General features: G+C 38.6%; 1 protein-coding gene and 1 long non-coding RNA gene across 3 annotated transcripts in view; one reads left to right on the forward strand and one right to left on the reverse strand.

Moving 5' to 3' along the window:
- The window catches only part of LOC142854876 (uncharacterized), a 172387-nt gene that overhangs the window by 137853 nt on the left and 9371 nt on the right, over window positions 1–25163 (forward strand). The gene's annotated exons all lie outside the window — the stretch shown is intronic.
- The window catches only part of Emcn (endomucin), an 80812-nt gene that overhangs the window by 8867 nt on the left and 46782 nt on the right, over window positions 1–25163 (reverse strand). The window contains exons 5-11 of one of the 2 annotated variants that reach the window (XM_075981267.1): window positions 18359–18394; window positions 15685–15723; window positions 9007–9096; window positions 8723–8770; window positions 7121–7216; window positions 3062–3086; window positions 123–184 (exon numbers count right to left, since the gene is read on the reverse strand). In XM_075981267.1, the coding sequence (XP_075837382.1) occupies window positions 123–184; window positions 3062–3086; window positions 7121–7216; window positions 8723–8770; window positions 9007–9096; window positions 15685–15723; window positions 18359–18394 (396 nt within the window). The remainder of the gene's footprint in view (window positions 1–122; window positions 185–3061; window positions 3087–7120; window positions 7217–8722; window positions 8771–9006; window positions 9097–15684; window positions 15724–18358; window positions 18395–25163) is intronic. The other variant, XM_075981268.1, reaches the window with a different exon arrangement.

Raw genomic sequence — 25163 nt, forward strand, 5'->3', positions numbered from 1 at the left:
CTGAGAGCTACGGCGGAACTATTTTTCAAGTTCTGCTTGGGGCTGTTTTTCATGGACTAAAGCCCAATGCTGGAGTCAGATTGCTTTCTAACCACCTGTTTTTTCACCAAATGGAAACTTACCAGACTCATGAGAGATTGTTTTAACAGTGAGCAGCTTCACACTCTCTTTATCGGACTGAGGCCTGTTTGATACAGAGACACTTGAGTTAGCACCAAGGTCAAGTGCAGTGTGTCTGCACAAGGAAGCGGATGTGGCCCAGGGTGAAGAAAAGGTACAGGCAAAGACTACTTTTTTTTATAAGACTCTATGACAAACTCCACGTTCCTTCACTACAAATACAAGCGTACTGTGCAGCCTTTTCCGGTAGTTTTTGAAGCGCAATGGCCGATTCCATCACTGTCACACTGGTGACAGTCAGTTATAAGTTTAGATAAACATCACCTGGATCATGGAGATGAATGCCTAAATGTCCTGTGTCTCCAGCTCTGAGTTATGAGGTAGAAGACACAGAAACATTGATGAACTTTCTGATTGAATAGTGAGGCCCAGGGACATTCATTTTTATTAGATCAGAAGATCGTAGTATCTGAACCGACTCTTTTAAAGAGACTTTCCCATATTGTTTCCCAGATTCCAGTTCCAAAACCTAGCTGCTTCCCTTAGATATCCTGAGAGCCTCCATTTGGAAGTAAGAGGATAGGTCTCCAAGAGTCATTATTCCTATAACAGTAACAATTTAGTGAAATAAAAAATATCACTATGAATGAAGGGTACATATTCAGGTAAATAAAGAGAATGTAATGACTTTCTTGATTTTCAGCACAAACACAGTGCCTCCTGGCTTACTAAAGCCGTGCATGAAATAGCTGCCTGTGTTACTACCAGCTGTTCTGCTTGCTTTGCCAATCAAAGTAGAACAACATTGTGCCCAGGCAAAGCTCGTCAGAAACAGCATGAAGAACAGGCACTGCTTTCCTTAGCTGTGGTGAACGTGTTGCACATTTCATCAGGAAAATTATCTTAAAATGCTATGTCATTTGTATATTTTGTTTTGTTATATTCATCTTTTACCAAATCTTTTCTTCATATTTTTTCTTCTTTCTTATACTTTGTCTGTATTTAAAAGCAAACTTATCTTTTATTTGTCTTTAAATAGCTCTGACAAACAACCAAATCCCATGTATGGTAGCTTCCTTACATTATTTTTTTTTAAAAAGAAAACATACTATTAAGAGTTGCAAAGGAAAAAGGCCAAGTAATGTAGAAAGGCAGATCTATCAAAGTTATATCTAACTTTTCCATGGAAACAATGAAAGCCAGAAGGTCCTGGTCAAGTGTTATGCAGACACTAAGATACCAATGGATGACAGCCCAGACTACTATACCCAGCAAAACTTTCAATCACCATAGATGGACAAAACAAGGTATTTCATGACAGAACCAGATTTAACCAATGCCTAACCACAAACCCAGCCATACACAAAGTACAGGAAGGAAAACTCCAAACCAAGGAAGTTAGCTACATCCACAAAAACAAGGATAATAGATGATCTTACAGCAGTAAATCCCAAAGAAGGGGAAAACATACAAAAGAACATCACCAACGATGAAAACTGAAATAACAGGAACTAGCAATCACTGATTAATAATATCCCTTAATTTAAATGGACTCAACTGACCTATAAAAAGACACAGGTTTACAGATTGGACACAAAAGCAGAATCCATCCTTCTGCTGCATACAAGAAACACACCCCAACCTCAAAGATATATCACCTTAGAGTAAAGGGTTGGGAAAAAAATTTCCAATCAAATGGACATAAGAAAAAAAGCTGGTATAGCTATCCTAATATCTAACAAAATAGACTTCAAACTAAAATCAATCAAAAGAGACAAAGAAGGACATTCATATTAGTTATAGGGAAAATCCAAGAGGAAATCTCAATACTGAACGTCTATGTCCCAAAGCAAAGGACATGGTCAACAAGACAAAAAGGCAGCCTAGAGAATGAGTAAGGATCTTTACCAAACCCCCCATCGGACAGAGGGCTGATGTCTAAAATATACAAAGAACTAAAGAAATGGTCATCAAAAGAACAAATAAGTCTAATAAAAAATGCGGTACAGACCTAAACAGAAAACTCTCAACAGGAGAATCTAAAATGGCTGAAAGACACTTAAGGAAATGTTCAACATCCTTAGTCATCAGAGAAATGCAAATCCAAACAACTCTGAGATTCCATCTTACACTTGTAAGAAAGAATAACCAAGATCAAAAACACTGATGACAACTTATGCTGGAAAGAATGTGGGGAAAAGAGAGCACTCCAGCATTCCTGGTGGGAGTGCAAACTGGTACAGCCACTTGGATATCAGTATGGTGATTTCTCAGAAAATTAGGAAACAACTTACCTTAAGACCCAACAATACCACTTTTCATTATTACCCATATGATGCTCAATAATACTACAAGGACATGTGCTCAACTATATATAGTAGCATTATTTGTCATAACCATAACCTGGAAACAACCTAAATGCCCCGCTACTGAACAATGGATAAGGATAATGTAGTATATTTACACAATGGAGTACTGTCCAGCAGAAAAATACGACACTTTGAAATTTGTGGACAAATGGATAGATCTAGAAAACATCATATTGAGTGAGATAACCTAGACGAAGAAAGATAAATATCATATGTACTCACTTATAAGTTGCTTTTAGACATAAAGGAAAGAAAAACCAGCCTACAATTCACAATCCCGGAGAACCAAGACAACAATGAGGACCCTAAGGGAGACATACATGAATGTAATCTACATCAGAAGTAGAAATAGACAAGATCTCCTGAGTAAATAGGGAGCATGGGGACCATGAAAACAGGTAGAAGGGGTGAGGAGAGGAAGGGAGGGGAGCAGAGAAAAATATATAGCTCAATAAAAACAATTTAAAAATAAAACAATACATAAAATGTGAGTATTAGTTAAAAATTCTTCTATATGTAAATGACAGAATTGAATGATCTGTGGGAAAAAACAGCGACGCAGGCCAACTTACTGATCATTCCCGTTTTCTGGAGCTCCTAGAAGAGAAGATGGTTATTAAATGTGACATCAGGGCCTCTTTCTGCCTAAACTCTCTCTAAAACCAGTTTTACTTTTCCTGTCTACTCATAGACATTCACTCAGGCACAGTTAACACTCAACCTTTAAATAAACTACAAGGAATTTGGTTCTGGTTTAATTTTTACGTATAACATCACATTACTTTGAGAATGCACCATCTAGGATTGTCTATCATGTGGACACTAGAAACTTCCATATCTTTGCTATCTCTCAGAAACTTCTCAAAGGATTGGTTGCCCTTGACAGCCAGAGAATAAACTTTTCTATTTTTCTTTATGCACTGCTCTTTCTTGGGAGACAAATCACTATAGTTATGGCAGGTGAGAGGGAGATATCCTTTCTTTTGGGTTGTACCACAATGTCACTCCCAAGACAAGCCTTTGAAGTGCCACAGAGGCAGCAAGGTTCCCAAGTGTCTGATAGACACTCCTTGGGTTCACTGTGAGATTGTTTCCTATTGTAGGGTCATGGCCTCCCTGAAGCAAATGTTAATATGTTCCACTCATTTGCTTTGCTCTGATTATATTCCATTCCATTTGGCTCCTGTGGCCATCTTTGGGATGGGCCTCTTGAGTATGTCTCGTCTGCCTTTGAGTATTATTATTTTCATGAAGACCTTTGATATCATTAACATTTAGGCAGCTTCTATTTCTGTTGCCCAACCCAAGTCATCCAACTCAATCTCTAGTTACCTAAGATTAACCCATTGTACCCCATGCAGCTTGCTGATATCTAACCATTTCTTTCTCTATCAGACATGTCTTTCTCTATCTTTATCTATTAAACGTCCAGCAGTATGTTCTTATTACCATAAGTGCTAAATGCAATGTTGCCTGTGATGTTCATAGAACCCCCCCCCCCCATTTAGAGTAAGCTGGTCCTATTTGAATGCATGTTTTAGCATTTTTGCGTAGAGTATGATAACAATGGGTTAATTAACGGATAGATGCCTGCCAGGAAACTTTCTGCATATATCCCATGCCTGATCATGTATGAAAGTTCAATCTATGGCAAACATTGCTCAGATGAGCTTCATTTCCAACTTCTGCTTCATGTTGCCTTCCAGAGGGCAGAGCGGGCTTATTAATACTGTGAAGGTAATGAAGTCTCCCCCGACATACTTGGTGATTAACTGCAGGTGTTTAATGGTCTAACTTAAAGACAACAATGCTGGAAATTCTGTGTGGAAACAAAGCTAACAGTAAGCAAATAGACCTGGCTGGTTATATAACTTCCACACATTATCCCATTAGAGTCAGTTTTAATAGAAAATGTCACTTTTAGCCTCGCACATTTTCAGAGTTTTCCAGTTAAACAATTCTTTTTCAGTATGCGGTATTTTTATAAGTGCATTTAATATATTAGTCTTTATCCATCTCATAGACTGACCACCCCCAGCTTCAACTGTGATACTGTGATGGCTGTATTCCCATAGAAATAGGGCTGGTGGCTTAAAAACGGGTGTGTGGGGGGAGCTGGTTTATGCAAGTCCTATTTCCTCTTTGGAAACTGGATAAGAAAATGTTTTTCAGACATAGATTCACTCTCTCACTCCTACAGGAAAGCGCATTGTTTTCTTTTCCTTTTCTTTTTTTCATTTCCCACCCAGAGAGCAAATGAATGCCTCTGTTTTGGTCTGCTAACTTCTCCTTTGGCTGTCATGATCTGCTCCAAGCGTCTATGAGATGCGCAGTCAGTGGCCTAAACCGCATTCATTAGCGCCCTGGGGTAAGAAGGTAACCATGTAGCTTATAAGCCATATAAAAATAAGTACCTTTTACCTTCTTAAAATCTTAAGAGGCTTAGGTAGAATTGTGTTAGTGAAATAGTTAGAATGAAAATAAAGGGAAGATTTGCTTCACAGGCCATTTTAAAATTTTACCTCAACAAGCGTAGAATAAAAGTCTACTGCCATATATATCAGGCAAAATGCAAAAGGAGCAGTATGTGGTCTATGGTAGGACAGTTATTGCTGGGCTCACAGGGAATACAGGCACAGAGCAAAGTAAAATTATCATGAAGCTGTTAATCTGATTTGTAGAGTAAAAATTAAAGGTATAACCTGTTCTGTTTAACGAAGTGGTATGTTATCAAAAGGTACAGATGCTGGCTGAATCTTATGGACTAAGTTGCAACTGTGTTCTAAAAGCCAAGTGGTGGGCTGGCCTGACATTCCAGAAAAATGACAAGAATGGATAAACATATAAAACCTGAATTTCATAACCTATCCAGGGCAGGTGTCTGGAATTGGCTAATGGACTGGATTTCACGATAGAGGGAATAACCGAGCTAAGCAAGTAGAGGGAGGTGCCGGCAAAGCATCCACTCAGAAGACAGCACCATTCTGGGACTAGGAGAACAACTAAATATAGAAGGAAGGACCATGACTAGAGAGTTTTGTTTAGAATAATGCATTAACATCGGCTGATTGGATGAGACAACTGTACTGTTCTAAACTAATGTAAGCGGAGACTGCACATTTGTTTCCTCGCTGCCCAGACCCGAATAATAACACAGAAACTATATACAACACTGTTTGGCCTGTTAGCTCAGGCTTCTTATTAACTAACTCTTACATCTTAAGCCAACCCATTTCTATTAATCTGTGTATCACCACAAGGTTGCAGCCTACCGGTAAGTCTGGTGTCTTTTTCCTTCAGCAACTACATGCCGTCTCGTTGACTCCACCTGCTCTCTCTATATATCTCTGTTCAGATTTCCCACCTGGCTTTGCTCTCTGCTAAACCACTGACCAAACTCCAATCCATCAGCCAGTTCCAGACACCTGCCCTGGATGTGTTATGAAATTCAGGTTTTCAGCCGGGCGGTGGTGGCACACGCCTTTAATTCCAGCACCCGGGAGGCAGAGGCAGGTGGATCTTTGTGAGTTCGAGACCAGCCTGGTCTACAAGAGCTAGTTCCAGGACAGGCTCCAAAACCACAGAGAAACCCTGTCTCGAAAAACCAAAAAAAAAAAAAAATCCAGGTTTTCATACGGTTATCCATTCTTGTCATTTTCCCGGAACGTGAAGCTTGCCCACTACTTAGCTTTTAGAACACATTTGCAACTTACTCCATAAGATTCAGCCGACAGTTGTACTTTTGGATAACATACCACTTTGTTAAACAGAACAGATTATACCTTTAATTTTTTATTCTACAAATTGGATTAACAGGTTTGTGGTTATTATCGAAATTGTACTTTGCTCTATGCCTGTATTGCCTGTGAGCCCAGCAATAACTGTCCTACCATAGGCCACATACAGCTCCTCTTGCATTATGCCTGCTATATAGCAGTAGATTTTTATTCTGTGCTTGTTGAAGTATAATCAGTCTGCTAAGCCACTGGTCAAAACAGCTTCTTTATTAACCAAAGGTAATAAAACATATTCACAGCATACAGAGGGGAAACCCATCAAGCTAAGATGATTATGATGACAGAGAATTGATGATGGTGGACTCTAGATGAAGAACATGAGAGAATGTCTTATCTTTATAAACCATCTACTCTAAAATATTAATTTAATACAATAGAAAGCTTATGTAAAGAAATGATAAGCCACACAACGCCACCACAGAAGAAACCTGTGTTGGAAAGAAGTTGAGCCTTCAAGGAGGGAAATAGGTTCCAAAGTATAATTCTTGAGATTACGTCCTTCTAAACTAAACTTTCATACACCTCTGCTTACTCGATGACCCAGACACATTCTATTGCACATCATCTTCAGAGTACACACCTGTGGCTGTCCCCACAGTTGAGGACATTTCATTAGCTTGAATGGATCTATATTCTACTACCAGATCTTAATCTTCACTTCTTACTTTGAGCAGTATACAGAGAACTTCTCCCTGTTCTTTCTGATCAGGCGACATGATATCGTCACTAAAACTCTTCTCCTTTTGACAGTTTTAAGTTCAAGGTTGCACTAAGCAAACACCCATTTTACTTTTGGGGAAACAAAATGAAGCAAAACTAAAGGTCATCACTTGCCTGGTTCTCTCTTCCAGCACATCCGATACAAACCCACTAGAGTAAATACCAAGAGTGTTATGACAATCAGCGCGATGATCACAGGCAAAATAACATCTGAAAAGTATTGGAGACATTGTCAGCTGGAGTGATGCTGATTCCATACAAACAGACCATGCTGGACAAAACATGCATGCTTCTTTCTTTAAACAACATCCTGTCTTAACACTAGTATAATTCAGGCAATAATTAATCTGATTCACAGATTGGCTCTGCGTGTCATTTCTGACATATCCACTTGATGTCACTCTTGTAGCCTTTCTTAACCAAACTTCCAAACCTCGAGGAGATGGCGTCCCATCTTCCTGGAAGCTGGGCGCTTAAGGAGAGAGGAGACCAGAGACAAGAGTTCTCTAGATTAGAGTTAAACCACTCTCATTCATTATACTTTTTTGTCTTTTATAATGATGTTACTTAAAAACAAAATGCAGCTGACTTGGGTAGTTCTAGTCCAAAGGCTGAAACTTGCAAGTTTCTTGGCAACATGCTGCCTTAAAGCTAGAAAATGGGTGAAAGAACAGCTGATGTATTGGATAGCATTTTAGAAAGTCTAACAATGTCAGTAAAAAGAGTTGGGTATGTGCCCACGTGCATATGTTTGCAAGGGGTTTGTTTGTTGTTGTGAATTCATGGAAGGCTTTCCTGTTTTGGCTAATAAGAGGGGTTTTGAGTTTTCAGTGATAGTCGTGTGCGAGAGTAAAAGGTTAGTGGTTACAGCAAAGGAGCAGGGAGGGGGAGGGGAGAGTTAGTCAGATCTTCCCATCCACTCCTGTTCTTCTTGCCTATTTATTAAGGGGCAATAATATTATAATTCTTCAGTAGGGTAGCTTACATTTCACTATCAAGTCAATATGAAAGCGTACTTGAAAATAGATCTTGAGTGACGTTGTTTCCTCCTCAAAATGAAAATTTCACAAATCAATGGGTCAGTTCTTTCTGGGATACCTTATGTAATGAAATGGTTTTACTGAAACCAAAGATAATCATTTGTCATTTCAGCTTTGCATACATTCACCTTAATGTTAATTACTAAGGGAACAATCAAAATAATCTATTCATACTTACCACACCTCTAAGGTGTTATATTGCCTATGTATGTTCAAGTTAAAATAAAATTAACTACCATCAATATAATAAAATTCCATCAAGGTGAAAAAATTGTTATGTAATTTAATTGCTTTAAGAATATTTAATTGGCAAGTGAAGATGGATATGTTGAAGGCATATGGCATGACGATCTGGAGAAAATTTATGTGTGGTGATTTTGTCTTAGCTGAATACAGTTCCGTCAAGTCATTATTTGTTTTTTTTTTTCTGGTAATTGCTTACCACTAGGACAAGAGTGAAAAAGAAAAATAGAAAAGAAAGGAAGAAAATGGCCAGGATATATAATTAAGATCAGATTTATGGGGGATTTTTAAAGCAGGCTGCAGTTTGGGTTATAATGGAACTACGGGCTAAGTAAAGTAGAGAAAAGACTGTCTATAACCCTGTCCCTTCACGGTTCTCACTTATAAATTCTGCATGCCTATTTCCATGAATGGAGATACATATGCTACTCACCGGAGTAATGGGTTAATGGAGAGGCTGTGACCTTCCCATCCGCAGTGTCTGATATTTTGAGAGAGAAAACAAACAAGTCACCTTTGATAAATATGTCAATCTATACAACCTTCCCTCTTCCCCCATTTAAGGAAATATCCGTGATTTATAGTTATGATGTTACAAAGGCAAAATTTTCCCTCACTTTGCAAGAGCTATGTTTTGAAAATCAAGATAGATGGTGTTTATGTCATAAAGAACAGCGAAGTAGAATACGTTTCCATTCAGATATACAAAAATCATACCCTGAACGTGCGAGATGCTTTTTGGAGTTGTTAGTGATGCCGAGGGTGATGCGGTGGTTTTAGGCGAGGCATCTGGCAGTTGAGTGGTACCTATAGGAAAATCACAAACCCAGATTGAGTTATGGTATTAAGTCTCCATATTGGATTTCTTTGCAGATTTAAACAGTCTGCATTTTCAAAGACCTGGGAAAGCACTTGATTTCGGTATAATAGGCTTCATAAAATGGTATTTCTTCACGTATTTCTTCTGGAAAAATGATTAACTTTGGCATCACACAAACTGAATATCAGTATTACATTGTCCAGAGCAGAACTGGCCAAGAACATTTGAGGAAGTTTCCTACTCTAGTCCACAGTGCAGAAATAAAGTCGTGAGGTTCTTGACAGGTGTAAATCTACGATAAACACGAACTCCTTTTCAGATACTTTCAACTATGGGAAACTGTGTTTTGTTCAATACCCGTGCTTAAAACAGATATAAATGCAGAAAACTTCAGGTTTTATGATATTTCCCAATGGTCAGAGATAGACGATCACTGCAGAGGCTTTGATGAGAAGTAGGGGAGAACCAACGGACCAATGGAGACTCTTTGGTTTCCCTCCCTAAAGCTCCGTAGCTATATGAACACCTTCCTTAGAAAAATAGATGCTTGATTGTTTCTTCTCCATTTACCGTGACCTTTTTTCCTTCAAGGAAGATGTCTTTGCCATATTCAATCAGAATACCAAGCAGATTATCATTATGAGTAAATATTATTAAAAATTTAAAATATAAGACAACATACCTTAGTAGATATAACATAATGCACAACATATCAAGAAAGGAAAGAAAATACAAACACAGAACGCTTTATAATTCAATCACACTCACTGTGAAATGAAAGTAAAAATGTAGTTTAGAACTTTTGAAAATGAAATCTTTGTCTCTTGTGGCAGAAAGTTCTCTTTTGTATCATAGCTGCTGGCTCATCTTTCCACCTCACTCTCGCCATGCCTCCCACAGAGCTCCTGCCTCAGCCTGTGTGCAGTAAGGCAAGGCTGGCTGTGTCCCAACGTTGCTTAAGACTCGTTCTGAGTTCTGAGGCCCCGGATAATTGCACCAGGGAGATTGATATTTCTAGGGCTGCCACGGCTGCTCTTTCCTCCTTTGCCACCCACAGCCCAGCACACACTGCGAGCTCTGTGGGGGAAGAATCATGTTGGGAGTCTGCCCTGTGCTTGCCAGTCAAGAGATCTGTGGGTGGGAGCTAGATACATGCCCATGAGAACAAAGAGAAATGTCAGGCTAGTGCTCAAAGCAGGCAAAAAAAAAAAAAAAAAAAAAAAGGAATATTAAGAGAAAGAGTGGGAGCTTGCTGAAATCCCGGGACTGTTAGTTGTGTTTTGCTGTGGGGCTGGATAGTCTTTTAGGTGTTTCAGGAGAGGACAAGATGGCTAGTTGAGTAACCAATGGGCTGGAGATTTACCAACAGCTAGTTACCAAGGCTCCACACCCCACCTCATTTCCCCCTCATGTTCAGGCCAAAAGTTGCTCTCAGAGTGATTATTTCTGATGTAAACCACACCATCCCCAGCTTTCTGTGTTAAAATGTGTTGATCGCCCAGGGCCGGTACTGCTCCATTAACCACAGCCCAGAAGATTGCCTTGTTAACCCCATGTGAACGCTCAGCGCTGCCGAGACAGAAACTTCCAGGTTTCTATTCTGTTTCTCTTCTAACTGGAAGTCTTACTTAAAAAAAAATCTTTTCTGAATTTAACAAACACACATTCACACAGAAGCACACATGCACGAATGCACACGTGTGTGTAAGACTATTTGGTGTTTGCATTTCTTTTATTTTTCTATTTAATTAAAAATACTTGTTATGACATTTCTTGTATATTAGTGCCCCTCCATTTGAGAAACCCCGTCTCTAGCAGGATCATATGGCTGAATGGTACTTGGATAAACCCACTAATTGTGAGCCTAACGTTATTGTTTCTGTAACTATAACAGAGGGATTCAGTGTAGTCTGATGATCTCCATTTATTGTGTTGAAAATGTGCTACTATAAATTTCAACCAAAATAACCGTGCCGGAAAGGGCTCAGCGGAAGAATAATGCGGTAGTTAGGGACATGATGCTGAAAGCTGGGGCCAGAACAAAACTCTGACTGTAAAGCTGACTTCCTGTGGAGGCTTGACACATTATTTCAGCTCCTTTTGTCTGATTTGCTTATCCGTAAAGGGCTTTAAAATAGTTTTATATTATATTGTTGCTGTAACGATTAAGTAAGAATAAATTTAAATTGCTAGGAGAGCCACTGGTCCTAGTATGGTTATTTTAAGTTATATAGTGTCGTATAACATATGCTGTATGATATTGCTATATTGTAGGATTATGCCTTTCAGAAAGTTGGGCTTCCCAGCTAAAAAGAGTTTGTCCAATTCCTCCAAGATTCAGAGTACAGCTGTGTGAAATTGGCTTTTCAGACATTTCCATGCTTTCGGGTGTTTCTTTTCTCCAGTCAAGAGTGGAAGAAGCTGGAAAACAAGTTTCTCTTAGATCCCCCAGTTTGCATCTGGATCCTGATTATTGTGACTGTGATGGCTATTAAACTCTAGAGGAATTGTTAAATTCACAATTTAATCGCAGCTTCCAAACTTCAGGTCAAAACTCAGAGCAAGCTATGTGAAGCAAGTTCTCTTAGAGCCAAATCTATTCTTTTGAAATATAGTCACATTTTTCTCATAGGCCCTGACAAAAGCCTTGGCTGTTTTGAATGTAAGGGAGGCTGGCTTCAAACTCACTGAGATCTGCTTTCCTCTGGCTCCTGAGTGCTGGGATAAAAGGTGTGCATTACCACATACATGCTTTTGCTGTTAACCTCCTACTAACAGTGTACTTTACTGTTGTCCTCAGGAGTCTCACCTTGACTAGAGAATGGTCTTCAAAGGCCTGAAGCTAGAGAATTGTATGTGGCTGAGAGCTGAGATTCCCCACTTGTTCTCTGAGCTCCATCTTGTGCTGGTCTGAGGCCATACTGCCCTCCTCCCCCGCCCCACCGCAAACTGATGAAAGCCAAGTGTCAGGCTGGCAGGGACAATCATGCCCATCACTTCTTAAGAGTCATGAATGTCTCCTAAGATGCTCTTTGGCTGCAGTGTTCCTTGATGACTTTTCTAAAACTTCCTAAACATGAATGTCAAGCTAGAAGGCTTTCACTGAACTGCCCTCTTCTGTAAATGTATGTTTCCTGTCCCAAATAACTGACTCAGAGACTGCATATGAATTATTAATGCTCGTCCAATAGCTCAGGTTTGTTACTAGCTAACTCTTACACTTAAATTAACCCATAATTCTTATCTGTGCTTTGCTAAGTGGCTTGGCATCTTTGCTCAGAACAGCATTCTCATCTTGCTTCTCTGCATTTGCTGGTGACTCTCTGTCTCCACCCTTCCCTTTCCCAGTATTCTCCTTGTCTGGCTCTAGCACTAGATCTTTTCCTGCCTAGCTATCGGCCAATCAACGTTCTATTAGCAAATGAGAGTAATACATACTCACAGTGTAGAAGACAATTGATCCACAGCACCCTCCTGCCTTCTTTCCACATCAGACTTATCTTCCTGTCTGACAATTTCTCTGCCATTGCTCTCCACTTTACTTTCATGTATTATCTCCATTGGGGGTTTCCCCTTTAATCACTGTTGTATTTATACATGTGTTTAAATACATAAATACAACCTGTTGCGTCTCTTTAGTGTTGACTGTATGATTTTAGTGTTCACCACTTGGCATTGGATAACAAATTAGAGATCTTGTCCCTGGGGAAAACTGATTCTCCCTCTCTAAGCATCTGTTAATTTCTGGTAGCTCTTTATCTAGGGGTTAGATAAAGAGGACTTTTGTGAGATCCTCATCCACGCTGACAGGTTGCATTGTATTTATTTTTATTTACTCAATAATAACCACAAATAGAGGCCCACTCTATATCTAACAGTAATTGATTGAAGAAAGCACAGTACAGTCTAAGATACAGTTAAGGTATTTCAAATGATCTAGGTGAAACTAGGGATAAAGAACAAGCATCAAAGTATTCCAAGTGTCATGATGAGTGAGCCTATGCTACCTCTGATGAAACAAAAGAAAGATTTGAGGAGCTTTAGTTTGATGTATACTGTAGGTGAAGAAACCAGCACCAGGAAATAAGAGCCAAGGCAAATGGAGGAAGTAACCATGCTACAAGAACTTGCATAAGTGCAGGTGCTGACATTAGTCACAATGATGTGTGCTGAGAATCCTGACACCTAGGGAAAGGATGGAGTCTATGCTGGGCCTCCATTATCAGAAACAAAATGGATTTGGATAAAAAGCAACTAGAACATACGTGGTTCAGCTAATGGATGCTATGCATACAGTTGGTAGAGCTGTGTTTGTAGAGGGGACTAAGACAATGGGAACACTGAGTACTCTTCAAGCTTTAAGAACTTAGATTCTTGCCACAGGACTTCTTGCTTTGTCATAGTTTTTATGAGGATATATTCTCATAAAATAGATAGAACACCAGAGGATATATCCTCAGTTAATAGGTAGAACACCAGAGGAGAGTTTTTCTGCCTCTGAGTGGCTGAGATTGAGCTTGAGTCTCCTCAGCTTATGTTTCTGCCCTGGGATACTCTGATAGCAAAGTCAAAGTTTTATCTCAAATGTCCGTCATTTTTCTTTGAGCCACCAATGTAATTAACCTGAGATATAACATATTCTTTTCAGGAAATAATTGTGAACTGAGATCTATTTAGTTTAGATAACTCTGTTGAAGTTGATACTGAGGGAGAATAATTTCCCCTTTCTTATTAGGCTTACATAGGTACTAAATGCCAAAAAATTATGCATGAGATCCAAGAAGAAATGAAGCAGGATATTATTACTTTTATATGCGCCAAGTAATTTCATTCCTAAGAAAGTATGCTCAATCTTGTGTCTTAAGGATGAGAGATACCATGGCTCAGGGAGACGAGGTAAACATATCTGAGAGTGTGAGAAAATGTAAGTTAAATGTATTATGAAACCATTTCTGTTTCCCTTCCATTCTTCCACAGGATCAAGAGATTTTTAAATAAGATTATTGTATTTGCTTATATATAACCATGCATAAGGTTAATGAAATTTGTTCTTTGAATTCTGAAAGGTTTAAAATGTTCTTTCTCTACCAGTATCAACAATCTCTAAAAATATTAGAGGATTTTACCTCTAATCTAAATGAGACAGTATATATCAGATATTATTCTAAATGTTTTGCAAGGAATAGGTCTCTCAATTATTATTGTGTTATTGCTTATGGTTTTCAAAGCAAAAACTGAAGCCCGGAGAGATTAAAGATCCTCCCAAGATCACATCATGAGTAGGCTGTAGAGCAAATATTTCATTGCAAGCTCTAGAGTCAATTAATTGTTTTGGTATTATGCAACCCTAGGCTACACACTCCAGGCAGCTTATGATAGGTGTATTTCTAGCATGAGTGGGTCCTCGCTGAGTAGAAATGTCAAGATTCTGTCACTGAGAAATAGAGAACTCAGTAGACAATACTCTGCACAGAGTGATGCATGCCTCACTTTTTACAGCCTTCTGGAGGTGGGGAGCACAGTGAACATGCTCATACAGCATGGCCCCTCCTCCTTTCTAATGGTTTGGTGGGTTGGTCTTATATTGTCTGTTCCTGTTTCTACTTTTCTACCAAGCTTTATGTCCACATTGTAATCACAGTTCTGAAGCACAAATTTGAAGAATGAAGGTATCTTGGGATCTTAATTGTGCTGGCCATTAAAAGAGAACTGAGATACCACCGTGATGGTTATCCATATGTGGCCAGACATTGGGCCAAGCCTTACTATGGAGTGCTTTTGGTTGAGGTTAACATTTGAGTTGGTAGACGAAGATTGCCTTCCCCAGTGTGAGTGGGTATTGTGTAATCTGTTCAAGACCTGAGAAGGGCAAAGAGAAAAATTCTCTTTCCTCATAGCCTTGAGTGGTGACACTGACTTTTCTTGCTTTAGAAATACCAGTTTTTTGTGTCTTTAAAAAATAACTTATTTTTAAGTTTTGTATTTGTTTATACATGATGTGTGTATGTGTATGTATGTATATATGTATTTTTGTGTGTGTGAGTATGAGTGTGTGGCATAGATGGAGGTCAGAAGACAATCTTCAGTGTAGATCTACAATTTCCATCTTGTTAGGAACACTAATTCAGAGTCAAAGTCAGGTGGCCAGACATGGGGACTTTTTGATGTTAACATTTTAGCTTTTAACTGTTGTTTACAGCATCCTTTTAAATACCAGGGCCAGATTTTCTGTAAAAGTAGATGAAGAGACTGTACTCCTTTGAGAGGACCCACTGACCAGTACAGAACTGGGCAGCGACCTTCGTAGGTGTAGTTCTGATCCCAGGACTGGCTCTACCTATCCCCACCAGAGTCCTCAGGCTTATCCTTGGTATTCCTAGATTTAGCTTTAAAACTTGAAGCCTCCTAACATTTAGTTGTCCTGTATTGTTCTCTATTTCACCTTGCTTTCAAGCTGGCATATGTGTGTATACATATATACATACATATACATATATGTATATACACATATACCTATATGGTCTCATTCTTGGGATATTTCCAATGAATATTCAGAGAAGAGAAAATGAACTTACCTGGCACTTCTGGTGTTTTGATTGAACTCTGATTCTCAGCTTTCAAGGAAAAAAATAGGAACATTAAAATTAATTGTTGATTATAATACCTGGTTTTATGCTTGTTTCAAATGTAAGTTTTATAGACATCAGTTTATTTTGGATATTATATGTGTGTCCCTCAAGCTATAGAATCATGGAGGTTTATGACTCCAAGAAACCTCAGAGAAAGAATCAACTAACTTTTTTGTCTCTCCCCTTTTCTTAATTTTAAACAAAAATTTCCTCATGGTATCATCATAGGTACAAATATACTTGTAACTTCCTCTTTTTTGCAAGACAGTGTTTCTATGTGTAGTTTTGGTTGTCCAGTGCTCTGTTGACCAGGCTGGCCTTGAACTCACAGAGATCCATCTACCTTGTAACTTCTTCTTTAAGGCTTAGTGTGCTATGAAGTGTCTGTTGCAATGTCTCAGCTCTGTCTTTTAGTGTGAACTGTCATACATATGAAACACCTAAAGAAAGTATATCATGAACTCAGCCAAATACAATACCTAATGAAAGCATGTAATTCTATATTTATAAAACTTTATTTAGAAAAAAATAGGCAGGGGCACCTATTTTGCTTCTCTGACTAACTAGATCTTGGTCCGGATCACTTTTACATGATCTTACAAATGAAATACCTAAATACAACACAGTGAGCCACACGTACTTCTATTTCTGTCTCAAAGGGGCTAACCTGTGCTATTGTCCTATTAAGACCATATACATCTTATCTTGGAAACAGGCAAGAGTCAGAGAGCTATACTTGAAACTTAAGGGATTCCTGGGTGGTAGCTACTGCCCAACAGAGATGGCAACAAGGAAAATCACTTTAGAGAACTTTCAAAAAAAGCCCTTTCAGTAACTTTGATGGCGTGGACCATGAAGAAAGAGGATTTGCCTTGTGAAAAATATAGAAAATACTTCTGAAGCAAGTAGAGGCCTAATAACACTTACAAATGATTTGCATCTTGTATATATTCAACTTGGCGGCCAACATTAGCATCTCACATTCAACCACCTCAGACAGCACCCTTGAGTGGTATCCTCCACTCTTTCCCCCCTGCCTTCTTGGATCAGGGCAAGGGACCCTTGTCTTCCAGTTGCTTAAGGCCAGAAAATTCCTCCTGGAATCTCCTCTCTGCTAGCCTCTATACATTCTGAAGCTCTAGATTAAAGTTTGTTCATCTAGCTCCCAAGAGCTTTTAAGAAAATGTCTTGAAAGTTAACCTTGATTCCGCACCACCTCCCTGTTCCTTAGTCTGGCTGGCTTGTCTTCATAGGATCTGGGGAGCCCTACCTCGGTCCTCTGACCCATCAGCTGCCTCTTTAACTCTGCTCCACATTGTACCTGGTGCTGATAGACCAAAGGTTCAAAGATACAGAGTTCTTCCAGACCTGGGTTTCTTGTGTTCTTCCCTGTGCCTCAGGGTTCTCTCAAGCCACCTCACTAAACTGTGTTTGTACATCCTTCAAACCAGCCCATCACCTGACTTTGTTTGCAGCCCTGCAATTTTATTATTATAGTAACATTTACTTTCTGCTTGGAAAATCACTTGTTGTTGCTGTATTGTATCTCTATGAGGATAGATTTTCTACCTTAGATGGAGCTGTGATTCTAGTACCTATCCCTAGAATATGCTGTAGCAAGTCTCTAGTATATGGAAAAGAACACATTTTAAATTTAATGATTATGAGAGATATTGGTCCCAGTTTGTAGATCTGCAAATATTAGTTGAGGAAAATCAAATTACTGTCTTTGTTTTTTTGTTTTTTGTTTTTTTTTTTGTTATTTTGAGACAGAGTTTCCTAGTAGCTATGGAGCCAGTCCTGGAATTCGCTCTGTAGACCTTGAACTCACAGAGATCTGTCTGCCTCTGCCTCCCAAGTGCTGGACTTAAAGGCATGCACTACCACTGCCTGGCCCCCAAATTACTGTCTTAAAAGTGGAACCACAGTGACAACTCAGAACTTTGGTTCCAAACCCATCTACTCTCACTAAAAGAGACAGTTTTTCTCCTCCTAAATATTCTAAGTATAAAGCTTATATAATTAATTTCTCCTTTGATAACTAATTAAAATACTTTTGAAAATGGCACAATGCTGCATTTGGGAGATGCAGTTAAAATATTTATTAGCAGCTAGGATTAGAATACAAAGAAAATCAAAACCCTTTCTTCCTTTTCTTAATATCAGGTCACAACCTTTTCTGCTGATAGATTTGTCTGGGAATGAATAATTCTAAGCTTGGATCAAATAAGACCTTCTGGCTCTCCTTTATTTGAATTTCTTTTAGCCTCCAAAATGCATAATAATTTTATATGAATAATAAATAAGGAGTATAACTGTGTTCTGAAACTTTGTTGGAATGTAAAGAAACACATCAGTTCATTTCATTATACCGAAGAGCCCAAGATCAAAGCCTATACATATACCTGTGTATGGAAGAAAAAAGCTGAGAACAAAATTCTACAGTTGTCAAATATTTAACCAATATGACTGAGTATAATGGCCACAAACCTACATTTCCATCACATTGAAAATGGAGGCAGGAGGATCACAAGTTTGAGATCCCAAGTCAGAGCTCCACAGTGAGACTGTCTCGAAATAAATCAGGAAGTTAGGGATAGCTCAGTGAAAGTGTACTTGCCTAGCATGCTCAGTGCCTGGGTTGGATCTCCAGTACCTTCAAAACAGAAAGGAATGTGCGCCTCCTTCTTGAAATAGAGGAAATAGTTTGAAGACAACGAACTGTTTTTAAATGAATACAACATTTAACACAGACCCAGTTTAGAGGGTACAAAAATCTTAGCAAAAAATGAACGCTCTGGCATATGGCTAAGTGTGAGTATCTCTGGTTTTTATTTATAACTGTAAGGACACATATGCACTGTCAGAAGGCCACACTCGGATCTGTAGAGGAAGCGACAGAAGTCAAATCACAGATGCATATGGGACGCTTTTGCTAATATTCTCACAGTTGGATGATCAGTAAAAGACAGAACTGTTGGCATCTGTTTCTGAGTTGTAGCCTGTAATATGAAATTGTGCTCTTAAAAACTGAAAATATATTTCCAAAGCTAAACCTAAACATTATTTAGAACAGAATGCTTTACTAACAATATAATAGCTAACTTTGCTTATTTCACAGGAGAGCCTGTGTTTTCAGATAATGCACTATAGTGGTACACAAAATGTCATGTTAAAAGAAGGAGAAAGACTATATAGAGCTATTTTTATATATGATCATCCACTTCTATTGAAAAATAAGTTATGAGCAATTTCCATTGTATTTCTCTGTCGTCTGACAGTAAGGCAGTGGGCATGAGATTATTTTTGTTTCTTCTACGCTAGGCCTTGCGACTAAGACTATTATTCTGCAGATGCGTCCTGTTTGTGCCCACAGCATATGATATCAAATAGCTAGCCAGACAAGGGGGAAAGTTGTGGTCAAATCCCTGCCTATAATGTCATGGGGGAATGGCTCAGATTATAAAGTAGCATTGGCAGCTTTGGCAATCAGACAAATTAATGATTTCTAAATTGTAGGATGATAGAGGATAGAATTGCATGAAATAGAGTCTCTCCAGTGGTTGGAAGGGAACATTCAATGACGATGTTATTTCCTGTCAGTTTAATGTCCGTGGGGATACTATGAGGATGCAATGTGTGTATGCGTGCTTGCATATGTGTGTTCCAGCATGTGAAGGTGTGCTTGCCCACGTATATGTCTGCAGAGTCCAGAGGTTGATGTTGATGTCTGTCAATTGTCCTTCACTTGAGCTTTTGAGACAGGGCCTCTCACTAGTTGACCTGGCACTCACCGATGGCTAGATTGGCTATGCAGCAAGTACAGGGAGCCTCCTGTCTTTGCCTCCCAGCCCTAGGTTAGAGATGTACACAGCCATGCCTGGCTTTTCACGGTGCTGCTGGGGATCTGCCCACAGGTGCTCATGCTTACACAGCAGCAGACCGCTGACTTGCTGAGCAATCCCCTCATCCCAGGTTTTATCTTACAACAAATCTCTAGGTCAGTTCTTCTCAACCTTCTTAATGCTTGGCCCATTACTCCAGTTCCTCTTATTGTGGTGACCCCCCCAACCATAAAATTAATTTTGTTGCTACTTCATAACTGTAATTTGGCCTCTGCTATGGATTGTAATGTAAATATTTTTGGAGTTAGAAGTCTGCCAAAGGGGTCGTGACTCAGAGAGGTTGAGAACCATTGCTCTAAATGAACATCCTGAGGCCCCAAGGAGCTTCACAGATGGTCAAAGGCCACAACACAAATGAATGTTTGTACTTATTTTTTTTTCTTATCTAAGCATTTTAAATTGAGAATCTTTACTTATAACCACCAACCAAACTTTCTCTTGGCATGATCAGAGACACCATGGTTTTATTTTATTTTATTTGAAGACAGGCGTGGTGCCTTGGAGAAAAAAGTCCTGGGTGTGGCTCATTCACATGGTCAGATAGTAGTACCTCTGAAATGTCTACCAATTATTGTGAAATCAACTCTTCTTTTGTATAACAGTAAACGCCACACTAAACCACGAATAATTATGTGATAAGGGAAGAGGAAGCAGGGAGGATGGGAAGGTCAGAGGCACTGGGCAAGTCCAACACAGGGCCTGTGGGTCACAGCTATATCTGAGAAAACAGCTGAACACTCAGTTGTAAACTTACTGAAAACATTAGGGCACATTTCTGAGATTTTTTTTTTAAATTGTAACTCAATTGAGCAAAGGTTCAAGTGTAGGCCATAATTTCATGTCACAATATCAAGGGATATTGTGATGGGAGAAGGGAATTGGGATTTATAATAAGATTGGAAAGAGACATCCTATAAATGGCCAGAACTTAGCAAGAAAAGAAGACCATTATTCCCTCTCCCTCGTATGAATTCTGACATGACTGAGGAAGGAATACAGAACAAGTTTATGGATTGATGATCCGTTGCAAATCATTATGCAATAAGGAAATTTACTTGCTAATCTATTTATCATATATACGTATTATCATTAATAATCTATACATAACTGTTATGCATTTTGATTTCCAGAGGCATCAGTCCACAGTTACTTGGCCATGTTGCTTTGAACTGTGCTGAGGTGGTGTGCCATGGTGGACACAGAGGAATTAGGTGGCAGAGGCCATTTAAAGCAAAACCATCCATAAATGTAACACACCATCATGAGGCCAGAGCCTTCACGAGCCAATCACCACTCGAAATTCCAAGCTCTGCCTACTGCCCTGTGAAAACCAAGCCTTCAAGATAAGTGTTTTGGGGGACACCTGTGGGACCCAAGGACCCAAACCACAATAGCACAGGAAATGAAAGAAGTGAACGTCATATTTTCAGCACCTTAGTCCTAAACTGCAGACGCAGAGTGAGAAGATTAGTATGTTTCCATGTAATACCTGTGCACTTCATGTGCTGGCTCACAAGAATCACTGTTATTGGCCTTTCTTTTGAATCTCATACCAGTGCCCAGGAAGTTAGACCTACATAAAGATGGCGAGTGTGTAGCAGCAGAGCTAGGTGCACTGAAGGCTAACACAGGTCACTGGTCTGAGATGTGCTTCATGGTGACACCCTCCAAAAGTCTTGTGGATATGGGATCTGTGGGAAAGGGATCTATGAAATATAATATATCTAAACTCTTGTGATGGAATTCTCGTAGATTAAAGTAGGCTTTGGATCCCATACCAAATGTCTTGATAAAACTGAAAGCATAGACTCCATGGAGAGGAGAGCATGAAAAGAAACTCATGTATAGACACGCAGACAAAAGGTGGTATGGAGGGACAGAGTATCTGTGATACCACAAGCAAGTTCTATCTAAGAAAGGCCCGCAGTCCCCGGAAAGGAAGTGAGATCCCATTCCCGGCCTCTAGATGGAACCCTGATGCAAGCTGGATTAGAGACTTTCTGACACTAGAATTGTGAGGTGATAAATCTCCGTGGCATGAACTTCTTCCATATTTAGGCCTTTTTATGGATGAGACATTTTTATACAGCTTGCATGTATATAGCTATACAAAATAGACAAGCAAATCATTAATTTTTAATAAATCAGAATAAAGTGGTTTAATTTATCACTCTAGTATATGTATAATTTTTCCATTTATTAAATATGATGACATATTTATACTATTGAGATGGGTGTGCTTGTTTATTTTTTATAAAGAATTAATTCTTTGGTACTGCAAGACAAAGAATTTCTTCAATAGTCTACGGCTGGCTGATGCCTAGGTTTGATAATCATCAGTGCCAAGCCTGCCTCATATAAGTATGTAGTACAAAATGGTAGAATTATGCATAAGGAAACTTCAGAAATTGCTAAAAATTCTGTCCTAATATAAAGCTAAAATTCATTTAATAATTTTAAAAATTAACTCAAGTCAGTAGCTCAAAGAGAGACTTTAGAAATCAAACATCTTAACACAATACCATCTAAAGCAATAGTAGTTTGATATTTGTATGCTAAGAAATGATGGAAGGCTAATATTAAGTCTTTTCCTCATAAGTAGACCATGATTCTTTAAGGACTTTGTATGTACAATATTAACACAGTCATGGCAGTCCCTGCCAAACTACCCAAACTAGGGTTTCTAATGGTTCATGCTATCCAAGGTTCTGTGAAGGAAGCACAAAATGTTTCACTGGGACTAAGAATAAAAGCTTTCTTCAGTGGGACATGAAGGCTAGAAGTGCTTCCAAGCCTCATGAATGAAGGAAACCTGAAGTTACTCACCTTCATTCAACTAACCCAGGGACCACAGACAGGACACACACAGATGTTGCCATCGTGGATGGACTTATTCTTCAGAGGGAAGAAGTGGCAACCGGCTGAGCACACTGGAGTTCATCTGGACTACATGAAGTACACGGTATTCATTAACTGCCCACTAGCTAGTAAAGTCCTTTCATTTGCCTAGTACAGCACATTTAGTGTCACTACGCACCTGTTAAAACCTCTCTGAATATAAATTAATTAATGGTAACTTTTCAAAGTTGGCATAGTCATTCATTCATATGTTGTGGCTTCCATACTGAAAGTGTGATTTTTTTTAAAATAACTTTTCAGCTTTGTTTTATTGAAAATGTTTGGCAGTTTTCATCAAGCTTCTTCAGAACCAAGTTTTCTAAATTTCAGCACTCCAAATAATAGGTCACTTTTCCTCTCAACATACACTATCTGTTTTCAAATAGAATGCTTAAAATGTCAAGTTTGCGGGTTTTATTTCACAACCAAGAATTCTTGGTTGATAAACGGCCATCTAAAATCTGGACAATTATAAACGGAAAGTAGTTTGTGTTTTGAGGTAAAGGGCATACGTTCTTAGGGCATATGCCCTTTATGACGTCTTTGTCCTACTGAAGACATGTGTGCCCATGATCCCTTTACTTAGCAAGAGCCTTAGGTTAACACGAAGCTTCTCAGAGATTCCGGTCTATGCAATCCGTCATCTTAGATGTCAAAGTTTAGATTTTTTTTTTGTAGAAAGTACTGATGAAATGTTCAGTGTGCTGTACTGGTTTGGGCTAAATGACACTATTTAAGCTATTAAGTTATGATGTTAACACAGTCCAAGCAATGTTGGGTTATCTTTCTTTATTTTTAAACTATCAGTCAGTTAGTATTTAAAGTTTATATAAAAATTCTGTGTGTTGTTGGGACATATTTTGGTTCAATTAAAAACCTTTACTTCTATAATGGAAGCATTTAAGACATTTTATTTCAGGGAATATAATTTCTGTCATCATTGGACTTAATTTAAAGTTTAAGATCCTGACATTTGCATTTAACTTTCTGTTTATTCTTTTTCCTCTTTTATTGCCTTCCTTTGGATTGAGCATTTAATTAAAAGATTATTATTTTTTAATTATATGTATGCACATGAATCTGTGTATGGGTATGTGCACATGTGTGCACATGTTGCAAGAAGCCAGAGGAGAGCACCAGATACCCATGAGGCTGGAGTTAGAGTCAAGAACTGTCTAATATGAGTGCTGGGATAGATCTTGGGTCCTTGGGACGCAGGACTGAGCCATCTCTCCAGTCCCTGTACTAAGCTTTCTTTTGGGATTTCAAATTTTCCATTATACATCTTGCAACAGTATAGTTACATCTCTCATCTCAAAACGTATGCTATTGCTTACATATATTTATATTGTTATATATAGTTTACATATATTTTTATATATTGTTATATATATTCTTAAAATATATTTTAAGCCTCAAATGCACTTGTTTTATTTTAATCAAGCAGTTAGTTCTGTTGAAAGGATTAAAATGAGGCAGAAGCTTTTTGTATCTTCTTGTGAGTTTGTCACTCCCAACTCCATTTTCCTTTATTTAGATCTAAATTTCCGTCTGGTGATATTTCTCTCTGGCTGAGTGTCTTTACTCATCATGAAATGTCTCAGCTCTGCACGCCTGTAAACGTCCCCACAGAACACCAGGGTGACAGTTTCCCCTCCAGGAGGGAAGATGCTCTTCGCTGTTTTTTGGCAGGCATTGTTCCTGAAGGAGCCTCGCTGCCTTTTCCCCGTGTTCTTTCACTTAATGTGTTGTCTTCTTCCTAACAACTTGTTTCAAGATTTTCTCTTTATCTTTGGTGTGGTTTCTTTTTTGTTTCTTTTTTTATTTTGGGCTCATCATGCTTTCCAAATCTACTGGTCTGTAATTTTTAATCATATTTGGGAAATACTTTTCTTTCCACCTTTCTCGTTCTTTTTTCCAGGAGTTCAATTATTTGCGTTTGGATCACTGGGACCCATAACTTTTTAAGTTGTTTGTTTCCTAGGCTTTCTTTGTAGCATTTATCTTCCTTATTTTCTCCCTTGCTTCTATTGCTGTATTATGTTTAAAGCCACAATTTTATATTTTATTATTCTTTGATTTTAATTCACGAATTTCACACAAAAATGTTGAGACTTTTTTGACCTAGGCCATGATATGATATAATATAATAAAGAATTCTTATCCAGAAGAAAATCAATTGCTTCCTGTAGTTGAGATGTGGTGTTCCTTGTGTATCCATTAGATTAATTGATTTCAACAGCATTTTTGGGCTGGGGCATCAGATGGCAATATGACTTCAATCAAATATTTATTACAAAGAACTTGCAAATAAAAAAGTCATTCAGTGAAATTAAACAGATCTAAAGCTTTGGCCTGTTCTTTTTGTGGACTTTTAGGATAATATATAGACACCATCCTCTGAGATTGGGGCTCCTTTTCCTCTTCCTTCCTATTTGCACATCTTTCTTTCTTTTCCTATCTGATTGTTCTCGACTCTGAGTGCTCTATGGGGTAGAAGTAGAGAGGCTAGGCATCCTTAATTCCTGATCTTAGAGTGAAAACTTAATGTTTTTCTCTACTAAGTGTGAACTAAATCTATTACATTGATGGAATTGTCCTTTAGATCCATCTTGTTGAGCA

This window comes from Microtus pennsylvanicus, chromosome 7, assembly GCF_037038515.1.
Source record: "Microtus pennsylvanicus isolate mMicPen1 chromosome 7, mMicPen1.hap1, whole genome shotgun sequence".
NCBI classification, from domain to species: Eukaryota; Metazoa; Chordata; class Mammalia; order Rodentia; family Cricetidae; genus Microtus; species Microtus pennsylvanicus.